The sequence below is a fragment of the Lichenostomus cassidix genome, chromosome Z (assembly GCF_008360975.1).
Source record: "Lichenostomus cassidix isolate B80296 chromosome Z, HeHo_3.0, whole genome shotgun sequence".
In the NCBI taxonomy this organism is placed as follows: domain Eukaryota; kingdom Metazoa; phylum Chordata; class Aves; order Passeriformes; family Meliphagidae; genus Lichenostomus; species Lichenostomus cassidix.
Genome location: NC_139511.1, coordinates 58418552 through 58433053, shown reverse-complemented (window position 1 = coordinate 58433053; position 14502 = coordinate 58418552). Strand labels below are relative to the sequence as shown.

Here is a 14502-nt window from a genome sequence, read left to right as displayed (position 1 = left end):
CCTCTTTCATTATATCTGATTCCTCCCTCCAACCCCTCTCTGTCTGAATTGTCTCTGTTTTAGGGCTCAGATACATATGCTACTCATTTTGTCCTCAAATGCCTTAGGGAGACTCAGACCCATGCACATCCTGATCAATACAGAAGAGGATTCAAACACCAGACAATGACTGAACCAAACTAACACAATGAGGCCCCACAGGCCCCACTGCCAGACAGTAGATTTTTTAATTCTCTCTTAGCCAGGTTCTACCAAAAGTGGACAGAGACGGTGCTTTGCCATTCCTTGAATGCAATCCTCTTCTGCAGCATCCATCCCTCTGCAGAGGGGTCAGGGACTGATGATCTGATGCCTTCTACATGCACAAAAAACATAAGCCAAACCCTGAGCTTTACTACCCACATGAGCAGACCCCTTGAGCTTTGACCCAGTTTGGTTACTAACAGCCTCTAAGTATATTCCTAACTAAACTCTGCTGTCAAGTAAATATCAACAAACCAACATATAACAAAACAAAAAACTTAATTCAATGTTCCTGATTTCAAAACAGGCAGTTCTTCAGTCAATAAACATTTCTTCTAATGCTACAAGTAAGTGAAAGGTGACTAACAGGCAAAAGACTTTTTAAATGTCTGGCAAGTTTGGAGAGGGTTTGGAAGGAATAAGCTTGCCAGAAACTGCTGGCAAGCACACTCCCTACAACAGCCAGCAATGGATATCCAAGCATGCATTTTTGCTTCCTTTCCCAGACATAGTATTACCACCCCCACCTTCTTATTTATGCAGGGAAAGGGTGGCATTATTGAATTTGTTTTCTTAGTTAAGCAAATTTTTTTCCTATTGCACAGAAGGAATGACTTCCAAAAGCAGAGGTAGCCAAATACATCTGGGGAACATTTCAAGCCCATTTTACAGGTACTAAAAACTGAATTGTCAGAGTCCATCGGCAGAGCATAACATTTCACTTTTATGCAACACATTAGCTACTGCACTCCCAGTATAGAACAGTTTGAGAGTTATATTTCTCAAATATAGACCAGAGATGCAAATAATGAACTTCAGAGAAATTTAAGAAGGCATATTCATTTTCTTTAGAAAAAGCGCACCTGCAACTACTTTTATTCTTTGCTTCTCCTGTTTTGCTAAACTTTGTGTTTGCATCCTATCCATGATGTGCATTAAATCATAACACTTCATAGTATTAAGGATTTTAGACTGGATAACCCACAGAAAGTGTAGCTTAACCTGTAGGAAGGTTTTGCTTTTGGAGGTTTCATTCCATGACACACAGATAAAAATGAAAAACTTCTAATGTTGCAGTCTAGTAGCTACATCAAAAGTTAACATCTCTGTCTTACAGAAAATGCTTTTGAAAAATGCAACTATGAACTGGAAAAAAAAAATTCCAAAAGCCCGCAATTGGCTATATACCCTCTTCTTTTGTGAGCTGTGTTTCTGAACCAAGCAACAATATTACCATCAAAAAAGAACTTAATCTTTTCCTTTAATACCTGGCAAGTTTATGTGAAAACAATTTATATGGCAGCATACTTTTTGTGTTTTTTAAAAGCATTTCCAGGCGCCAACCTGCAAAATCTATTCACATCTTAAGGAAAGCTATGAAAGAACATATGAAAATTTCCCTTTTCTTCAGATGAGTAAGTAATATTTACTCTTTCAAAACCTGTGAGTGTCAGTATTAATAATCTACTCTTAGACTGACTTTTGTTTATAAGCCGATTTCAAAATACTGCTCCATAGTCTTGATTCCTAAACACACTCACAAAAATTAGTCCAGCAAGATGACATTAGTCTCTTCTCAATGACCAAATGCTTTGTAATAAGCAGATTGGCGGAGATGACTTAATTCAGACACACTGAGTAACTGAATAATTAAATCAAATAGAAGAGCTAATAAAGAGTGCATAGAGACTGCACAGACAACATTATTTAGGGAATGGAGAAAGTCAATGGAAAGAGAATAGTAGTAAGGCTTAAATGTGCCTTGATTCCGTATTCTGATTTGTTAAACATTTTCCCATCATTTTATGCCCTAATAAGTTTCCATTGACTAACATGACCTAGAGCTACAGAGAAAGCTAGCTGAGTGCAGAGTTTCCTAGAATGTATCTCTACTAAGTTGCTGCAACTAAACATCAGCTAAAATAGCAAATTTTTTTGAGACTAGTGTTTGGGTAAAGTAAAAACTAAGCCACTTTGAATACTATGCTGTTTCAAAATAAATTAATTCTATTTCAAATTCTAGTAATAAGTGAATTTTACTAAATGTTAAAAACAGGAGTGACATACTGGGAAATAAGAGAAATGAAGCACTGAATGTAAAAAATATACTTTGTTACCCACATTCAACTATCACTTAAATCACAGTTTATTGGTAGGTAAAACAAGACGAGACTATACCATACATTCACTTTGAACAAAAGACGACCAAGATAAACCAAAAATAATTTGACACCACATATTAATACATAATCCAATACAAGCTAAAATCAAAAGTTAATGTTCAATGTGAACACTGAAGCCTGACATCCTGTTGTCTTCCCTTCAACCAAGAACAAACACTCGCTTAGTGTCATGAAATTATTTGAATTATCAGTGGGAGCAGAGCCCCTTAAGTCAGGTAAGAAATAGTTGTAATTATGGGTCAGCTGTTCTCAGTTGTTTAATTTCATATATTTCTAATTGCAAAAAGACACAAGGATCAAGACAACAACCTCTGTCTATGCAGTACAATCTGAAAGTTAACACAGTTGTACGGCAATAGCGAAAACCTGACTTTTGACAGCCAACAGGAGTAAGAACCAATTAGTGAAACTTCTGGTAGCAGACAGAAGAAAGTACCTTAACCCTAAGACCATCCATTTGTTTTATTACCTACAGCTACAATGCACAATGATAATATAGCTAAAAGGCTGCACTTCAATTTTTACTAAAGCCAGCCAGATCAGAAATAGCAATGACTAGAGTTTGCTATGAGTTAAAGGCTATCAATGCAACTGCTTGTACTCTTCAACTCACGGAGATTCAGGCCACTGCCAAGTCAGTGAATGAAACAGATGAGGAAATGTAAATTCAGGAATAGGTAGCTTCAACTTTTTGGTTTTGCAATTGCAAAGCAGCAGGCTGTCAAGTCCAATTCAAATGTTCAGAAGCAAGCTTTACTATTAGGAAAAATAACTCTTTAGTATATAATTTTTCTCTGTGTGTGTCTGTATTTGTGAATGTAAATTTAAGATAAATCTAAGCCTATTTCAAGACCAAAGGCATGAAGATTAATGTTCACTCCAAGAGAAACAATAAAGCATATGAGGAAAAAGAAGTATCATAACACGCTGCAGAAGATTCAAAATCTACATTCCTGGGCAAGTAGTGTTAAAATTTTATTTTTATATCCATATGCATATGTGTATATACATATATGTGTGTATTTAATAAAAACAAATAAAAATTATATATTATACAAACACGTGTACACACACTCTACAGATCTCAAAATAAGCAGCACGGGCACATAATTAAGGGGTCCCCAGGGCTCATAAAGAAAGTGCAACGACCTTGTTAGTGTTTGGCCTTTCTTTCGCACCCAGTCTCATTGTAAAACAGTCAACCATGAAAGTACTTTAAAAAGCTGGTTTTCTTTTTATTTACAGCATGATTTTATAATGTACCATTCATGTTTTATAGAAGCTGGTACTTCTGTATATCTTTCTGCCAAATTCAACATGAACCACAAACTTTCTAATTTACAACTTTCAAAATTTGAATGCTTTTGAATACTGGGATTTTCAACTTTGCAATTTAATGACAACCCTGCCTTTGGCCTTTCCTGACCTGTTGTGAAGTAAATCAGGCACACTAATGTGGGCTAACAAGTCTTTTTCACACTGTTCGATCACCCTGCATCTTTTTTCTCAGCAGACACTGCCTCTCTCCCACTCTCTGTCTAGCCATCCTCCCTCAAAGCAAACAAAATGGTCACTGTAACCCTGCATTACTGCTCATTAGATCACAGGTTAGTCAAGTGGAACTGCCCGAGGTTCCCAAAGGAGAGCTATACTTCAAAAATCTGTCCATGTCAAATGAAGAAAAAACCCCTGAGCGTGGGGTCACCCAGATCAATGATCAAAAGAGACTGAGAATAGTGGAGGGAAAAAAAGGGAAAAAAAAAAAAAAAAAAGCCCTTTTTTGTAAAAAAACAGCCTTCTGTATAATAAATCAGAATAGAAAGATACTAAGCTTTTTCCCCCCCTTTAACAACAGTCCATTTTGGCTTTAAAATGGAATACCTTGTTTGTCAGAAGATTTTATAAGAGTAAGAGTATTTTTAAAGTGCTAAGAGTGAGGTTTCAATAAAACTCAAACTTTAAGAAAATTAGCAAGAGGAATAATAATGGAATATAGTGGAGATTTTCTCTCCATCACATAAATATTTAACAATTCCAAAATGAGTTAACATCAATTTTCATTCAATTAAGACTTTTAATTCAAATAAACATCACGAGAAACGATACAGGTAGCATGTCCACAAAAAAGGATAGTCAAACAAAACTACACAGTTTGATCTCTTCTGGTACATGACAGATGTCCAGGCACATGCAATACTTCAAGAATCTGCAGTACCATTTCTGTAGCCTCTGTCCGTCTTTTAAGCACATGGGGCAATTTATTACTAACAATCATAAAAACAAAAGGTCCAAACCAAATAAAAATATTTTACAATACAGTAATACCTTTAAGAAATAAATTTTGATACACAGCACAGACTAAATTACTCAATGAAGAGTACTGACTGTTTAACAAGGTTCTGTGCACACACAGATCATAGACATAGCATATATAACCATGCTTATTCAAAATGAGTTATATATTTCTAGAACAACAAACATACAGTGTCACTAATGAAGACACTGTTGCAGCTAAAGGGACCTGGTTGTTTCCTGCAATATTGTTGACAGAACATCTTTTTGTTTACAGGTCTAAAAAATTTCTTTTCCTGCCCTAGAGTAACTCAAATTTCACTCTCTTACTCCCTTTATCCTCAGCCACGAGTAAAGGCATAATTAGGAATGAGGAACAAAGGTAAAGAAATTGAAACAGAATATCTGTCGTAGATTTGTAGTTAATATGGGGTCTGTTGTAAAAGCATTACTGCAACAGACCAAAGCTATAGGAAATCAAAGTAAAGAAATCCTTAAAGTACTTTAATGTTTCATATCATGGATTAAACAATTTCCTAGCATTTACTACCAGAGTAACACAAAAACAAAAATAAGACTATAAATGCTGTGGTAATACATTATGAAAAAATATTGAAAAAGGATTACAGAATAAGCTTGTATTAAGAGACACAGGTGGAACAACTTAATTTTAAATAAGTAATGGAATTGCAACAAATACATAACAATATATGGAGTAATCCAAACTACCCACCTCTATAGGTATGTGTGGATGAAACGAACAGTTTTTTAAGAAAAGCTCATTCACTAATGCAGGTTGGGCTTTTTGGTCTTATTTTTATCAGTTTGCTAGATGCCTCGCACTGTGTACTAATACTTGAAATGGAACTTCGGCATGCATTAACTTCTAAGATGCCAATATATTAATACTGAGCCTTTACTTTTAAGACAGTATTAATTCAGCACAGGCTTTCTGACCCTTGAAACTTCACATCCAATCAGAATCTGAACAACTAAATAAAACAGAAAAGATTAGAAAAAGCAAAGATATTGAGAAATATGTAGTTACAGCTATGGATTATTCATTACACTGTCAGTACTATACTTTTGAAAACAGTAAGAAAAAATACAAGGATCAATACAAGGGTGTGTAAATCTGGATAATAAATGAACATATTTTCAAGCAAAAAAATTGCTTAAGTTTTGCCTCTTTTTTTTTAATATGGTATCTAGTTTATTTGTATGATACTTCACAAAGATTTTTTCTAGACTAACTCAAAATTTCAGGCTGTTCAGATTCTAACAGAAGAAGCTTTTTCATGTCAGCCTGCTGTAATAGATTTTCTAAACATTTAAACTATTTTGAGAAAACATTTACGCTTATAAAGATTAGAGCATGACTAATGATATGCTACAGTATCAACAAATCATCATTAGAATAATGTCGTTATATTCAAAACCCCACTTCTAGTCTTATGAAGACGATTGTTCCCAGATGCTAGAGTGGATAATTCATGTTTCTTCAGAAGCATGTCTGCATCTGCTGCTGAATCACTGCAAGAAGTGGATGGGAAACCGGTTTCCTCTTTTTGAACCAAATGTCATTATGCACTGAACAGAAGTGGCTTCTGAGGAAATAATGGACACTGTTCTCAGCCTACATCGCTATAGAATGTCCTCAATGGCTCCAATTTTCTTTAAGCAAAAATTCAGAGTACTGCATCCTCATCGTCCCTGAATTATGGGGTCCTTCACTACTTTTGAATATGCACAAATTCCTTCCATTCCATTCTTCATTTTTGTTTGAATCCCAGAATGCTCTCTACTCATCTCTTCTGCCTTATTACCAGTAAAGTCTTGGGAAGTAACAAGGAAAGAGGTGCATGAGACTTGTCACCAGTTCCCTTCCATTCCTCCTATTTCTCCTTATCTCTGGTTCATCCCACTTGCAAAAACAACGGTGTCCTGTCCAACAATCAAACTCATAACAACCTTTGATTTTCAGCTTCCATCACACCCAGAGAGGATCCAAGAGTTTTCCAGGAGCATAATGGCTTGAAAGAATTCCAGGGTAAAAAAATGAGTTCAAAACTGAGAATGAATAGGAAGGAATTTAATCTCACCTTAGAGTAGAATGTGTTTCCTTCCCGGCCTTTGACAACTGTAGCATTGTTCCAGTAACATCCAGAATACTGATGCAAAAATGACCCTTTCACCAACCTGTCACTTGGAAACGCATCATTGTTTCATGAAGTGTCACATATATGCCAACATCTCCATGTTCCAGGGTTTATGGCTTGTTTTCGCTCACAGGAGTTTTATGCTCAAACATCTAAAGGAGATTCAGCTTCTGATGGGCCAATGACACACCAATTATTAGGTTTGCTTTCCCTCATGCTGCAGCTCATACTCAAGAGAAATTCTACTCAAGCAGTTTCTGAAATGTTGAGTTTGAAAAGGAACAGAAAACTTTCCATACTCAAGCTGAGCTGTGAGTACTTTCCCTTTGATGGAGGTTTCAAGAAAATGCATACACAGCAAGCTCCTCAGGGTGTTGGTAACTACAGATGATAGTAATCCGTGCTGCATCACAGTGCAGGTAGCACTGATGCACCTGAAAATTTTCTACCTTTGCAGCACATAATTAAAATCCAACTTGAAATACTTATGTAGATATAAAATGGCTAGATTTTCATCTGCAGTGGTTATTGTTGAACTTCCCTGACATGACCAATAAAGATGCTCATCATGATTTCCCATGTGTGTGAGTGTCTAATTCCTGCAGAATTTTCTTGGGGATAACTTTTTATCCCATCCCATCTTTGGTTTTTTAGTTCTTTTTGTTTGGCGTCCAGGATGGTCGCTGCTGCCTCCCCCCCATCCCCCAGCTCCAGGGATATCGCAATAATTTTCAGCCAGCCCGGGATTTCCGGTGAGAGCTGGAACGGGGGGACAAGGGGAGTGCTGCCCTTTTTGTCGGCGCAGGTGATTTCAGGCAGGGAGGCAGCATGGGTCTCTCTGAGCAGAGATATTGCTGCACGCTGGGTTTGCTTGTTTGTTTCTTTCTCCTTCGGCACTGAGAGTTGGCTCACTGGCCCATTTCTCTGCCTCTCTGCTGTTTTGGGAGCCCAGAGGCAGTGTGCCCCACACGGGACCAGGGTGCCGCATTCCCTGCCGGGAGCTGTCCTGCCTCTGCACAGCCTGACCCAGGGAGCAGCCAGCGCCGGTGAGCCATCGCGGGAGAGATTCCACCCTGCCGTTTTTCTGCTACTGCTCCGGGCTTTTCACTGCACTGCGCCCAGACACCCTGTGCCAGCTGGGACACCCGCGGCTCCTGCGCCACAGCTGCGGAGTTTCTGACACCTTCTGTTTGCCACTCCAGGTGAGACAGCATCTGCCATTCCAGTTGCTGCCCCTGAGGCTCCCGCGGCAGTCCCTTCCGCCGCCCAGCCCGCCCGCCATTGCTGCGTGAGGGAGACTCGCTGACCGCGCGCCACAGCGCCCCCTGCCGGCGGGGGCATCATCGCCGCTGCCTGCCCGGCCGGGAGCAGCAGCGCCCCTGGCGGCTGTGAGCGGAACTGCACCGAGGAGGGTGTGTGACAGCAGAGCTGCTCCTGGCTTTCTGCTGTTTGCTGTTGCTGCCCTTGGTGTTGTTTGTTTGCCTTGTTAGACACACTGGTAAAGAACTGTTATTCCTTTTTCGCCATATCTTTGCCTGAATGCCCCTTGATTTCAAAGTTATAATAATTCAGAGCAAAGGGGGCCATATTCTCCATTCCAGGCAAGGTTCCTGCCTTCCTTGGCAGACACCTGTCTTTCAAACCTAGACAACAATGCCTGTGGCCAGAAATTAATTTAATACACTGCACACCTACTCTAATGGAATGATGATTATGTGATCACCATCAACTTGAAAAACTTTTTAAAAGTTTACTTCTGTTATACTGAGTACCAAATATAAATTATGTAGAAAATAGTTCAACTACACAAAATTAGCTTCCTCCTTGCTAGATACAAAGTTCACAATATATTTAACTTGCCTTTAATCAGCAAACTTATTTTAGCACTAAGGACAAAAATAGAAGAGAAGGATAAGTCCTCATCTTTTAAAAAGCAGCAACTTGTATTATTGAGCTCCAGGTTTCAATTCTCATCCATATAAGAAGGATGTTTGAAAGAAAAACACATACTAAATCACTTTTACAATAGCAGAGTTTTCACAATCTTGATCCAATGCATTACTAAATACTTTTCCATTCTTTTTTCAACTGATCCTGAGACCATTTTTGCAAAAATGGTAGAGCTATATTTAGAAAGTAGTTATATAGCCACTATTTTTTCCATTTGTAATAGTTATTACTTCTGAAAGAAATACATCTTCTCTTGTTCATGTAAAATGTCACTAACAGTAATTAAATTTTTGAGCATTCAAGAATTCCCCCAAACAGCAATATCACAGACATAGAGGCTCAAAAGGAGCATAATGATTGTGTGGTCAGATTTGTATCCAACAGGCCTCAGGATTTCATTTAATTCTCTACTAAAGTGCATCAACTTTTGACCAAGCAAAAAAGGTTTCAGAAAAACTGTAAAAAGCTGTGCTCTTCTCCAATAGCCTTTACTGAATATCATACAAACATTTGTAAGTATAAAAATATTTATGAAAAACATTTACTAAAATATGAATATATATTTGTATCTGGATACATTTTAAAGTTTCTCTCATAAAATTGCTTTTTATTTACAGAGATTGTGTTCTACTTTTACAGTCATTGTGTTTAGTTCTGCAAGTACAGCCAACTCCTTCTCTTCAAATGATATTTTCTCTCCTTTCTTTGCTTGGAAGTCAGCAAATACACTAAATTTTCAAAGCACACAGTGAAAATAAATGCTTCTCTCCTCTTTCTCTCTCAAGTCCAGTAAAAGGAATTGCACACCTACTCTAGAACATTCATTGTTAAGTATGAGGGAAGAATTACTTTCTAGTATTTCCTGTATAATCTTCCTCTATTGTGCCTCACTATAGACGGATAAACAAAAAAGCATGAGAAGTAAAGTGGTAGATAGAAGGGTCCAAGTCTCATTGGATTTTAGAGTTCCACACCTGCAACCTTCTGCACCAGTTATACTTTTACATCTTCCTCCCACCGCTGGTTTGTGCCTGTATACCAGCTTATACAATTGTCTTCTCATCTGAGTTTATTTAAAAATAAGACCATGAGGAAGGATGGTACTTAAATAATAATCTTTAGGCCCAAAACAGTTCATCACATGGTCGCACAAACATTCAGACTGTCACATCTGAAAGATGGGAGAGGCATAGAGGACAGCAAGCAAACCAATATTGCTGATTAAAAAAATACTCGATGTACACACCGTCTACATACATATAAAACAACTATTTGAAGACCCAAAGAAAAATCAATGTCTAGCGTTCAAAATTATATACAGCAATACTCTTCAAAATCTACCCCAAGACGTGCAGCTTTTTTGGCAGAACTATACCTGGCACCATTAGCTACAAAGGGCCATTCAAGAGGTTTATTTCTCTAAGTATAGCTGGATGTTGTGAAATTGGTGTATGGGGACAGTACTTTCACTTCTGTGTCTTAGCTACTCTACTCCTACTCTTTATCTCCTTGAACATTGTGTAATATGTGCACATTTGCAGATGTGCTCAAGCATTTGCTCTGGTATCTTCAGGAACATCATTCCAAATCAAAGTTTCTAGGGGCACTCTTTGAACTCATTTCCTTGCAGACTTATGTATTTGTCAAGAGCACAACTAGGAGTTTAGTATTCAGAGAGACACTTTTCTTTGTTAAATGGGCTACATACACTGGAACAGCAATATTAAGCTGCACTAATTGATATTACTGAACTAAAAATTATCATCCATACCAATTAATCATTTTATCTAGTCAAAGTTTATTGACAATTTTATCTGTTATGACTTTATTTTGAAACATAACTGAAATACAAATTCATGTAAAGCAAATGTGTGGTTACTGTTTGCTGTGGATTCAGTCTTGCAACTGTATGAAATTCCTTGCTGTTCACATTTAGCTAGGATATGGATCCGCTCACATGCATTAAAATTTCTTATATTTTTTATTGCTTTTTATATGTATTATTTTTATAGGATCCTTTTATATCTAAATAATCTTCCTAATAAGTATGAAGAAATTTTGAATCAGAATGGAAGTTCATATGAGACACGCAAATAGGAGTTACTTCTGCATTGTTCTAAACATGACAAAACTAATACTGTCTAAACACCAATTTAATAATATTCTCCTCTCCTGCAAATGTGTTCATAACTGAAGCCTGACAAATAACTCTTCTGTTCCCTCAAAGGCCACAGTTGTGAGGGAAGCAGCCAATACTCAAAATAGCCGAGTCCAGCTCCAAAACAATCTTCAAATATCAGGGGATACACCTTGGACGAAAAGAAGTATTTGCAATGAGGGGATTGCAAATATTAAGGTCACTAAGGTCACTATGATCTCAAAACAGGGTAGGAATCTATATTTTGGCTATTTACTGCAGTAATCTGAAGATAAATCATCTCAGGAACAGTTTCTGGAGGAACCAAAAATCTGTCCCCGATTTAACTTTCCTATGGATGTCCCTGTCATAAAGTACACAGATTTGCAACAGCTGGTCTTTGAAAACTCAGATTTGAGAGGCTTGACCAGGGTGAGAACAGGACAGACTGCAGAGAAAACTTTCATTTTCACTCTTTGTTTTAGGCTAAGTTTTTGTAGTACCTGCTCCTGGACAAAATATGTGCTCAAAACTGTTAACTGAGATACTGCATACTCTCTGAAGCTAAACCTCTTTAGGTGTCACTGTTCAATGCAGTTTTTCAGATTGCTAGTAATGACATCTGTAACTCAGATGTTGAAAGGGTTTCCAAAAATAAACCATTTTCCCCCAACTGGCAGAAACCACAAACAACATGAGCTATGGAAAAACAATATGAAGACATTGAAATATAAAGAAGTAATTACATCCTGGAACTGAGCCTGTCATATGCAGCCAACTTAGACCATTGGCAGGCCCAGAAAACCCAGTTTCTAGAGTGCTACAGATCCCCAGCACCAGTAAGTGCCTCCACAGATGCTGGCAAACCTGAGCATTCTCCTGCAATGGTTATTTACCTTTAAGGTATTTCAGGTTTCAAGAAGATATTGTTTATCTACAGAATTATTTCTAGACATAAACAATGGAAAAGAAACTGGCAGAGTACTGGATAACAGCCCTCACTACCCTAAGATGGCTCTTTTCATAAGGAGAGTCACCTTCCACTATTCTGCTAGCAGAAAACGAAATTAAACACTGTCTGCAATTCAAAATCAATATGTTCTCAGACAGATAAATACATCACAATCTATGTAAATATGCAAAAAACATTTCACACTCACTTTTGAAAATACTGTTTGTAATTAAAATCTATTTTTCAAATCTTGCTCTACCAAAGAAAAAAAGGAAAATCAAAATTACTCTCCTGTGGAGTTTCACACCTGCATCAATTCAACTTTAAAGTAAGGTCTTTTATGCAAGAAAAAAAACCAGCACTTGTGATCAGCGGAAGCTTTACATGCTGTTTTTTCTCCTGACAGCCATATTTAAAACAGTATAATCTTAAAAGAGGCTGAGGAAACTTTTGATTCACTGTTAACTAGTAAATCTATATAAAAAAGTTCTAGCATTTTTGATAATAGGAACTTACAACAGATCTTCAACGATTTCTTCTATTACTATGTTCACAAATTTAAATACATGAAATTTATTAGTTGCCTGAATTTTTGGATAACTGAAGAAAAACCCACCAACAGGTTATACACTGTGAGCACCTACACATATATGGTTTTAGAATAGCACAGTTCAAATGGAGTGGACCCATGCTAATCTAGGGCAACTACAATCTTAAAAAACAGCCTTAAAAACAAAAAAAGAAATGCCCCAAAGTCAACATACTGCCAAACAAGTATGTTGCCAACAAGTACTACAGACAACTTGCAATGTATGTGGCTCCTAACTATTGCTCTGACCTGGGAGAAGAGTGGCTCTCTTTGCACAGTGGTTCAGCTCACGAGAATCTACTGCAATATCCAGTTTCTGATACTATTACACAAAACAGTGAACATTCAAAATTAAAAATCAACAGGTTGATAATCACAGCAATGCCTGTTCCCTTTCAAAGCAATCTGAAGTCCTTTTATCGCCATCACTCTCCTGCAATATTTTCAGCCTGTAATAGAAATCTGACTAATCAAAGCCAGTTTCAATAATCAGCAGTACTTTAGTGTGGACAAGCAAAAGCACATTCTGTCAGCAAGATACTTATTTAAAAAAACATATAATTATGTAAACTCTTTTGGAACTGCACCCTGTATTTTGGAAACCATGGCCAAACTGATACACCACCACATTCCCTCACATGCTGACTAACCAAATCTATTTTTCATTTGTAAAAATTTATATTTACTATTTTATAAGGTTTCCAAAACTACAGGCAGAACTGACTGGCATATGATTAATTCTTCATAACTGTAATTTTAATCTAAAATAAGGTTATTTTGGATCAAACTTATTGAATCAAATACAATTGATTCAGTTTTACTGCCTGGTTAATATAAACAGTCTTTCTTTCAGGATGGCTCAGCTGAAATCACTTAGCAGATATCTGAAAACGTTTAAATGAGGGCTATTATCAAAGAAAAAACAAAACAACTTACAAATACCTTTGACATGGCAAGATGGAATAACCACCACAGAAGTCTACATAAGAGAAATATGAGGGACATCTTCATTTATAGTTTCTACAACTAAATGTCAAGTTTACTTTCTTGATTTCATTTTAAAATCAAAATATAACTAGGAAATAGCTAATCAGCAACTGAACTTGGGGGAAAAAAAAGATTACGTTTACAGATTAGTATTTCAGCTTGGCTTCTCCTGTAATTTTCCCTGGTCACTTCAGTAATATGAAGTATATTCTGCAAAATGAATTAGGTTAAATTGCATTTCATAAATTAAATAAGTTATGTGGATAATTTTGCAAATATTTATCATAGCTGTGAATTGAACTATTCATGACATTGCTTATTACTTACAGCACACAGGTTCTACAACATCATTTCTACCTAAGCAATGCATGGAAAAAAACACATTAAATAAAGTACAACATTTTGAAAAACTGAAGCAACTGCACTTCCCAACAATATATATAACTAACATCTGTTGCAGAAACTGCTTGGCACTTGCACAGTTTCGTGAAGAATTTTTGTTGTAGATAAATATTTTTCTACATTTTCTATTATGCACCACTCAACTCAGACATTTTCCTTAATTATACTCCAAGGAGTTCTTTCATATCCATTAAAGAAAGGCAATTTGTTGCCTAAAAGAATGCATATATGCTTTTAAATTTCAGCTGTGATTCATTTGTCTTCTGACACATGAAAAAATTAAGAAATACCTATAACTAATGGGCTTAGTTCAGAAAAAATATCTAATAAAACTCTCAGTGCTCAACATATTACATTTGTTAAATACTTTAATATGTTGATTTTGATATAAGCAATAGTCTTATGATTCATCATTTTACTCCCATTCCATATCTCAATAAAGAGGACAATAGCAGAACACAGCCTTTAGGAAAGCAAGAAATTTCCATTTTAACATCGGTAAAGATTACCAAAGAAAGCTTCTTTGTATACACACCAAATACAGAACATAGTTTTCAGGGATGATGGAACAACTTTCTGAAGTTCTACTCTTTTATTTCTTTTCTTTT

At 36.7% G+C, this 14502-nt stretch overlaps 1 protein-coding gene across 2 annotated transcripts in view; it reads right to left on the bottom strand.

The window, feature by feature from the left end:
* ARL15 (ARF like GTPase 15) overlaps positions 1 to 14502 on the bottom strand; it is a 230059-nt gene that overhangs the window by 117517 nt on the left and 98040 nt on the right. The window contains exon 7 of one of the 2 annotated variants that reach the window (XM_085041814.1): positions 8428 to 11136. The exons of the other annotated variant lie outside the window; for it this stretch is intronic. Coding sequence (XP_084897940.1) covers positions 10981 to 11136 — 156 coding nt within the window. The 3' untranslated portion in view covers positions 8428 to 10980. Of the gene's footprint in view, positions 1 to 8427; positions 11137 to 14502 lie in introns of those variants that run through there. 2 annotated transcript variants of the gene reach the window in all.